The 9,615-nt window shown below is 42.5% G+C and overlaps 1 protein-coding gene across 1 annotated transcript; it reads left to right on the top strand.

Moving 5' to 3' along the window:
- Nucleotides 1-320: 320 nt before the first annotated feature.
- Nucleotides 321-8,921, top strand: LOC137167599 (butyrophilin subfamily 2 member A2-like; the record flags this gene model as incomplete). Its single annotated transcript, XM_067569806.1, has 8 exons — nt 321-341; nt 692-712; nt 3,444-3,464; nt 3,815-3,835; nt 5,186-5,206; nt 6,625-6,645; nt 7,918-7,944; nt 8,155-8,921. Coding segments are annotated over 8 exons (683 nt in total), but the record flags the coding sequence as incomplete, so codon positions are not given.
- Nucleotides 8,922-9,615: the final 694 nt, after the last annotated feature.

Raw genomic sequence — 9,615 nt, 5'->3', positions numbered from 1 at the left:
GCAGAGACAGCGACTCCAGTTAGTCACCCAAGTACAATGCCACCCGACCCCCCTGGTTATGTCTTTGGGCAGACAGCCCAAACACCTCTGACCGCTGCCAACACACTGCTATTTATAGGCACGAGCTCAGGCAGAGCTGCTATGTGTACCTCCACCCAATCTGGAAACCACACTTCCCATCTGCTAGGCAGACATACCCTGAGTGTTACAAAGATAGTGGAGCAGGGCGGAGAATCTGTCCATTACTTTCAATTGGGCTAATGTTCTGCATATTAGAAGACTTGCATTATTTTGAAATAATTTTTATATTTGTTTTTCAGAGAAGCTTGAGGAAGAGAAAGGTAGGTTTACTTTGATTTTTGTGTTTAGTGTTAATCAGACTGAGCACAAATTACTTCTCTTTTGTTGGTATCACAGAAGTTCCTTCAACTGACTCAGGATTCAACTCATTGTGAAACGGGTGTCACTGCACATGGGAGTTTAGGACACGGGCCTTTATAATCAGGAGGCAGTGGGCTGTTGACTGGATCTCCAGTTTTGCGCGAACACAGGGACTTTGCTTTGTTTTCTTTCTGGAATGCAAGATTCTGAGTTGTTACTAGATCTGGGTGATGGATCAGATGTGGTGTGTAGGAAAGGGAATGAAAGACTTGTATCATTTTGAAATAATTTTTTGTTTACGTTTTTTCAGGGAAGCTTGCGGGAGAGAATGGTAGGTTTACCATGATTTCTGAATTTAGTGTTAATCTGACTAAGCGCAAATTTTTTTTTTTTTTTTTGGTTGGTGTTGCAATAGTTCCTTCAGGAATCTTTCAGGGTTCAAACCAGTTCTGGAGATGCAGGGAGACGCAGCTATTTGTAAGCTGTTGAATCATTGGGGTTCCCATTGTCTTCCCGGATCCTCCATTCATATAGGTCAGTTTCAGCCAGTCCTCAGTGACCCATTCATGCCACCCCTGGCAGTTCATGAAACACACACACCCCATGTCTCCTGCTCTGCCCCAGGAGTAGCACGTTAACCCTTCTGCACCCACTGGGTGGGAATCCCGAGTCAAAAGAGTCACATCCATGCACATCAGTCACGAAAATATTACAGACAATTCCCACATTCGTCACATCTACTCAGCAGAAGGGCTCCAGACCACCTCAGGGTGCGGCCAGATATCCTCTTCCTTCATCGTCTCCACCCGCTGACCGCAATCCTGCAATGGGATTTGTGCTGTCGACCTTTACGCCTGGGCAGAGTTCCAAGTCAGTCATCTAGACTCAGCAGGGTTACAGGTTTCACCCACCTAGAAACAACTGCAGACTCAGGATCAAAACTGCCTCCCTGTGTTCTAGATAATCCATGAACAGGGCTGCTTCTTACCTCTCTCTCTTAATGAGCTCCTCAATCCAGCAGAGAAAGGTCTAACACCAGCCAATGGCAACAAGTTAGAGCTACACAAATTCAGACTGGAAGTAAGGAGGATATTCTTAATGGGGAGAGGAATTAACCATTGGGGAAAAAATTTCCAAGGCTCTCTTGGAATTATTTTGGGGAAGCTTTGGTGGCCTGGCTTTCCTATTTCTTTCAATATTTTCTAAAAAAACATTTTTAAAACTTTTTTTCCCATTCCAATGTTTTCTTCATCTTTCCCCTTTTATCTTACTATCTGCCATGTTCTCTGTCCACCGTCACTGTTCGAGTCCTCTCCTTTCTCATCCAAGAGATAACGTAACAATGAATGAAGTATAAAAATCCAGCTAGAATCTGTTTTCCAGGCTATCTATCTATCCACCTATCTAGATCGATCTAGAGAGAGAGAGAGATCTCCCAGCTCAGGTCATGTCATTGGTGTACTTTTTTCTGTGTCATGCCTCAACCACTTGCCTTAATGTTGGATTTCCTGGTGCTTCAGGGCAAGTTACATCAAGTTCAATTTGGGCTTTGAAGATCTCGCAGCTCCTTTTTAATTGCCCAGTAACCATAGTCACACTCCTCAGAAAAGCGATGTTAGTCACTTTCAGCTGCATTTTGAAACATGGCTGCCTTGATTCTAACATTTGTTCTTCTCCCATAGGTGGTCTCCAGGGGCAAATAAGTAAGTTACTATTGGTGTGTGAACAATTTCCCTCCCAGAGAAGCAGGCTGGGTGCGGAAACTAAGAATGGTTCATTTATTCCTCTCACTGTCCTGTTAAAAAAAATAGTCCTTTATTTGGATGGCTCTCTCTTTATCTTTCTGGTGGAAGAAAATCCCCTGCAACTCAGGAATGGAATTCAGGCATCTAGTTATCTTTCTTTCTTGAGCTAAGGTGCTAAAAATCACAGTGTGGACACAGTGGCAGATGCGACAGCTCGGACTTGCCACCAAAGTACGATGCCACACGACTCTCTGGCTATGTACTGGGGCAGATAGCCCAAGCCACCACCTGGGCCTCTCTGGCCGTGCTGCTGCTTTTAGGCACTAGCTCAAAGAGAGATGTCATGTGTACATCTACTCAATCTGGGAATCACACCTCCCAACTGCTGTGCACTCATATCCTGAGTGTCACAAAGGAAGTAAAGCAGTTCAGACAATCTGTCCACTACTTTAAATTGGGATTCTATGGCACATATTTCATACTGAAAGACTTGTATTATATTTTATTTCTGTGTTTTTCAGTCGAGATTTGGATACAGAACAGTAGCTTTACTTTGATGTATAAAAAGACACTTTGTCCTTTCTCTTACCTCAAATGCTTGTTGGATTTCATAGTGCTTCAGAGCTAGATATATCGGGTTAAATTTGGCCTTAGATCATTGGACATCTCACCCTGAATTGCTCAGTAACGATCTTCACGCTCCACGAAAAGTGCTGTTGGTCACTTTCAGCGGGATTTTGTAACATGGCTGACTTGATTGTAATATGTGGGATCCCAAGGAGAAAATGAGAAAGTTAGGATGGGTTTGTGAACAATTTCACTCACACAGAGGCAGCCTCTATCTGAAACGAAGAGCCACCAATGTATTCATCTCACAGTCCTTATAATAACTGGCCTTTATTCAGATGGTCCATACAAGCCAGGAAGAGAGTTCGTGGATACAGTTATTTCTCTTTCTCAAGGTAGCGCGCTAAAAAGAGCTGTGTGGATGCGGCAGCAGAGACAGCGACTCCAGTTAGTCACCCAAGTACAATGCCACCCGACCCCCCCTGGTTATGTCTTTGGGCAGACAGCCCAAACACCTCTGACCGCTGCCAACACACTGCTATTTATAGGCACGAGCTCAGGCAGAGCTGCTATGTGTACCTCCACCCAATCTGGAAACCACACTTCCCATCTGCTAGGCAGACATACCCTGAGTGTTACAAAGATAGTGGAGCAGGGCGGAGAATCTGTCCATTACTTTCAATTGGGCTAATGTTCTGCATATTAGAAGACTTGCATTATTTTGAAATAATTTTTATATTTGTTTTTCAGAGAAGCTTGAGGAAGAGAAAGGTAGGTTTACTTTGATTTTTGTGTTTAGTGTTAATCAGACTGAGCACAAATTACTTCTCTTTTGTTGGTATCACAGAAGTTCCTTCAACTGACTCAGGATTCAACTCATTGTGAAACGGGTGTCACTGCACATGGGAGTTTAGGACACGGGCCTTTATAATCAGGAGGCAGTGGGCTGTTGACTGGATCTCCAGTTTTGCGCGAACACAGGGACTTTGCTTTGTTTTCTTTCTGGAATGCAAGATTCTGAGTTGTTACTAGATCTGGGTGATGGATCAGATGTGGTGTGTAGGAAAGGGAATGAAAGACTTGTATCATTTTGAAATAATTTTTTGTTTACGTTTTTTCAGGGAAGCTTGCGGGAGAGAATGGTAGGTTTACCATGATTTCTGAATTTAGTGTTAATCTGACTAAGCGCAAATTTTTTTTTTTTTTTTGGTCGGTGTTGCAATAGTTCCTTCAGGAATCTTTCAGGGTTCAAACCAGTTCTGGAGATGCAGGGAGACGCAGCTATTTGTAAGCTGTTGAATCATTGGGGTTCCCATTGTCTTCCCGGATCCTCCATTCATATAGGTCAGTTTCAGCCAGTCCTCAGTGACCCATTCATGCCACCCCTGACAGTTCATGAAACACACGTCCCATGTCTCCTGCTCTTCCCCAGGAGCAGCATGTTAACCCTTCTGCACCCACTGGCTGGGAATCCCAAGTCAAATGAGTCACAACCATGCATATCAGTGATGAAAATGTTACAGACAATTCCCACAATCATCGCATCTACTCAGCAGAAGGGCTCCAGACCACCTCAGGGTGCGGCCAGATATCCTCTTCCTTCTTCTTCTCCACCCTATGACCCCAGTCCTGCAGTGGGATTTGTGCTGTCGACCTTTATGCCTGGGCAGAGTTCCAAGTCAGTCATCTGGACTCAGCAAGGTCACAGGTTTCACCCACCTAGAAACAACTGCAGACTCAGGATCAAAACTGCCTCACTCTGTTCTAGATAAACCATGAACAGGGCTGTTTGTTACCTCTCTCTCTTAATGAGCTCCTCAGTCCAGCAGAGAAAGGTCTAACATGAGCCAATGGCAACAAGTTAGAGCTACACAAATTCAGATTGGAAGTAAGGAGGATATTTTTAATGGGGAGAGGAATTAACCATTGGGGAAAAAATTCCAAGGCTCTCTTGTAATTATTTTGGGGAAGCTTTGTGGCCTGGCTTTCCTATTTCTTTTAATATTTTCTAAAAAAACATTATTTTAACATTCCAACGTTTTCTTCATCTTTCCCCTTTTATCTTACTATGTGCCATGTTCTCTGTCCACCATCACTGTTCTAGTCCTCTTCTTTCTCATCCAAGAGATAACGTAACAATGAATGAAGTATAAAAATCCAGCTAGAATCTGTTTTCCAGGCTATCTATCTATCCACCTATCTAGATCGATCTAGAGGGAGAGAGAGAGAGAGAGAGAGAGACCTCCCAGCTCAGGTCATGTCATTGGTGTACTTTGTTCTGTGTCATGCCTCAACCACTTGCATTAATGTTGGATTTCCTAGTGCTTCAGGGCAAGTTACATCAAGTTAAATTTGGGCTTTGAAGATCTCGCAGCTCCTTTTTAATTGCCCAGTAACAATAGTCATGCTCCACAGAAAAGTGGTGTTAGTCACTTTCAGCTGAATTTTGAAACATGGCTGCCTTGATTCTAACATTTGTTCTTCTCCCATAGGTGGTCTCCAGGAGCAAATAAGTAAGTTACTATTGGTTTGTGAACAATTTCCCTCCCAGAGAAGCAGGATGGGTGCAGACTCAGGATCAAAACTGCCTCCCAGTGTTCTGGATAAACTATGCACCAGGATGTTTTATATCTCTCTCTCTTAATGGGCTCCTCAGTCCAGCAGTGGAAGTTATAACACGACCCAATGGCAGCAAACTAAAGCTACACAAATGCAGATTGGAAATAAGCAGTATATTTTTAATGGTGAGAAATTAACCATTGGAAAAACAATTTCCAAGGCTCTCTTGGAATTATTTTGGGGAAGTTCTGTGGCCTGTCTTCTACCAGGGTTCAGACAATACATTCACAATGGACACTTCTGGCATTGGAATATAGGAATCTGCAGTGGTATCCAAGTACCATTGCCTTTGATTTTTGCATTTTACAATTTCTGTATTTATAATATTTTATAAAATACCAAACTTTATCTCATCTTATCTTTATCTTTATCTTATTTCTGCTCTGGATACAAAGCTTAAAGTACAGTATTAAGCAGATGGTTTTCTATTCGTTTTTCTTTTTCATAAAGATTCCAGAAAGAAAAAGGTTAATTCCCATTGACTTCTGTTGCTTGGAGTATGCCTGATTGCATAATATTTGGGGGAGATGTTTTGGGGCACAAGAACTGTGAATAGAAGAGAGATCTAGGACTGTCAGAGTGTCGATGAAAATGGACTGGCAGATGGGTGCGATAGGCTGTGAGAGCATTTTCCATTGGAGGACAAGGAGTCTGTAGAGTTTCCAGTGAAGGGAAAAGGCATGGGATTTCCTCTTCATGGGGTGAGGTTTTTTCCCAAGGTCTATCATGGCTGAGAGATGTCTGGTCGGGTACTGAGCATTGGGACAGCAACTGGGAATGTGTGACAGAGGAATATGTGGGGTGTTTCAAATTAGAAACTCTTTAGGAGTGGATAAAATGTAATGTTTGTGAGTATTTGTTAACCCATTACACACACGCATACACACAAATAACTTCAATAAGAAGACTATCAGAGCAGAAAAAGTAACAGAATTGGTTCTTCTTCAATACTATTCTGTTAAACGAACTGTGCTGGTAAAACTTATATAAAGACCTGTGAAGGTTTCACTGTTAGCAGTGTAGGAGCCAAAATGTTTTTTCCTAATAATCCTTTAATTTATCTCAGGGGTTGTGTCTGGACTCCAGAAAGAGGTAACGTGTTGCATCTCTAGAGCGGTGATATTGCTCACTATTGCCTCTACTACAGTGACAGGTTTTACGGGGGAGGTTTACAGTAGATGGTTGAGTCTTGCAAAGGAGTTGGTGAGGGGTGTCAGATTAGAAGCTTTACAGGAGACACTTTACATCTGCTAGCTAACGCAACGGAATTTCACAAGATGTGTGAACTAAGAAATTCTGTTTTTCTTTGCAGATGAACTCCAAGTAGAACTGAGTAAGTGTGCATTGATTCTTTGAATGTAAAAGTCAATTCAGTTCCATGCCGGAAAAGAGATGCAAATAGACATTAAGTTTTCACAGTTAGAAATACGGGAACTGATGGATTGTTGTTGTTTGAATATTATTTTGATAAAATTTGCTAGGATGGACGGTTGAATGCTGCAGACCTATTTCTGCTCCCATTGGGTGAAAGTCTTCCCTGTGCAATGGACTATGTGTTACTTAAATCCCACCTATCCCTTCAAACTAGGGCATATGTGAGTATTTTGTGCTGCATAGTCCCAGTGCTTACTCATTGTCCAGGGATGAATTTCACCCCAAATCAGGCCTTACATGTCTTTGCATATAGAGGGAGTTAGGACCTGACAATGTGTCACCAATTACGTGATTTGGAATTTGCCATTAATGTCAATAATGGGAGCAGGGTCACGACCTTTGAGATAGTGAAGGTGTGACAGGTTTTATGGGGGAGTTTTACAGTAGGCAGATCAATCTGGTTGGGATTCTTTTGCAACTGGAGCAGTTCTTAGTGACTGAAATGCAAAGGAGGGGTAGGTAGTCAGTCAGAGTGGGGTGACCCTATAAAAACATCTAAAAATCTATGGAATATGGGGAAATCCTATATGCCTGGCAAATCAGAGGCCATCTGAAATCCCACACAGCTTGTAGGTCTGAGTAAATTTGACTTTGGAGGGTGTCACTCTGCTGAAATATCAATAAGCACAGGTACAACATCATTACAAAAATGTCTGATTACCTTCGTTATCTTTGTACAATGATATTTTTTCTGTCTCATCCACTCTTCCCGCTCACCACCTGTAAACACACTCCCCTCCAGGTTATTTAGGGGGACCAAGGTCTTTCTCTTGTATTCACCTCCTAACTCCCTTGCTGCTGTAGCCCATATTTCTCCCTCTCATAGCAGGGAGACAGCAGCACCAGGTAGAGATAAACCAGCTCCCACATTACCAGCGTCACCACACTTTTCCTTCTGATCTGTTGTCTGTGCCTGAGCCTGAGGAGGGAGCGAATGATGAAACAGACCCGATGACCCCAGAAGAGCCACAAACGGGCCCCAAAACAGTACAATAGGCACAGTGTGTGTGTACCATTCGTGTTCTTTAATTTCTTTTTTCTGCACAAGTAAATCACTCTGTATTGTGTCTGACATCCTCAGTTATCCTCAACCTGGGACATTTCTGTCGGGAAAATCAGCAGGAGGGGCCTCTTTGATTTCAATGTCTGTTGTTTCTCCCTTTGATTTCAGAGTGGAAATCAACTCACAAGTATGCAGGTAACAGAAAACACATCTCTCCTGGTAATTAGAAATAGTATTATATATATATATATAATTATCACATCTTTGCTTACACTGAAATATTTCAAATTGTCAGAATTTGCCTGAGTGAGGACAGCGGGAATTGGCCATCAAGGCATATCTCCCACTTTCCAGTTTACACTGGCATTAGATAAGGGTTTTGTAAATCCAAATCTCTCTTTGCAGATGACATCACTCTCAATGCAGACACAGCCCATCCCAACCTCTCAATCGATGGGAAAATGAAGAGTTTTACTTATGAAGCCCAACCTCAGCAAGTTAAGCAAAATCCACAGAGGTTCGATTCGACTGTCTGTGTGCTGGGCTCTGAAGGAATCTCCTCTGGAAAGCACTATTGGGAGGTGGATGTCCAGTGCAGCACTGACTGGGACGTGGGAGTAGTCAGAAAATCCATAGAGAGAAAAGGAAAACTTTCTCTGTCCCCTAAAGAGGGATTCTGGGTTCTGGGTCTGAGTGGGAAAGATTATTGGGCAAAAACAGATCCCTGGACCCGGGTCATGGTGAAGAAAAAGCCCAAGAAAATTGGAGTTTACCTTAGTTACAAAGATGGGCAGGTAAACTTTTTCAATGTAACTGACATGTCTGTGTTGTTCACATTTAACAATTGTTCATTCTCGGGAGAGGTTTGTCCATTCTTTAAGAATTCCCACAAAGAAACAACAATGAAAATTTGTTCTGTAAGAGAAAATGAATGAGTTAAAGTGCCACTGCCACTCATTGATCCCCCTATATCTTTGAAATCAAATTTCTCACCAATGAATTTGAATTTAATTTCCCTGCATGTCACCTTTGGGGCCATCTCTAACACAGCACTGTTACTCGTTTTATGGCTATGAACCTATGACATCAGGTCTCTACCCAACAAAATTCAAACTGCAGTTTTTACTCTGTACTTTGTGCACTGCCATTTTAATGACATGCCTTCAACAATAAACGATTTTATTAACTATTTCTGACAAACACTGTTATTGGACTGGGCTTATTTTCAAGAGAAATCAGCACCCACAGTTAGGTTTTCAGGATTCTCAAGAGCTCAGCTGCCATTTGCCCAGCATGAAGCATCTTACAGAATCTGACAGTAACTCTCATGGTGGAAGCTGCTGGTGGATAAAGGGGAAAAATAAACCCTTCCAACCCACCACAAGTTCATTTTTATCTTAGAGACACAACACCACCAAACTGATAACTGAGTTAGGGCTTTTGACTGGCCAGTGTAGACACATCCCCCACCCCCACATCCTTCTACACAGTCTTGCAAGATTTATTGCCATAGTTACTAGGTGCTGCATCTCTGACCCCTTTCTAGTCCCTCTGAGAGCATCCATCTTGAGACCTCTTGACCTTACCTGTCTTAGGGTGGAATCTTACGAGTCTTCAGCTCTTAGGCAGGGATCTGACTATAGTAACCCAGTGATACCATCCACTTATCAACCTTCTATCCATCTCAGATTGGGTACCTGCCTGATCCGCCTTTCAGGAAACTGTGACCAGCGATACTGACCAAAAGCCTTTTAAAAACTAACTATTTTTATCTAGCAGTTGTGTAGTTTATTGAAATGGCGCAATATCCCTTTAAATAGTCTAGGGGCCCTCTGCTGTTGTTCACCACAGTCTATGGATTGGAAG

Source organism: Emydura macquarii, unplaced genomic scaffold (genome assembly GCF_026122565.2).
Source record: "Emydura macquarii macquarii isolate MOO-44397 ecotype Brisbane River unplaced genomic scaffold, CSIRO-AGI_Emac_v2 contig_2945, whole genome shotgun sequence".
NCBI classification, from domain to species: Eukaryota; Metazoa; Chordata; order Testudines; family Chelidae; genus Emydura; species Emydura macquarii.
Note: the sequence above shows the minus strand (reverse complement) of the source record. Positions and strands in the feature narration are given on the sequence as shown.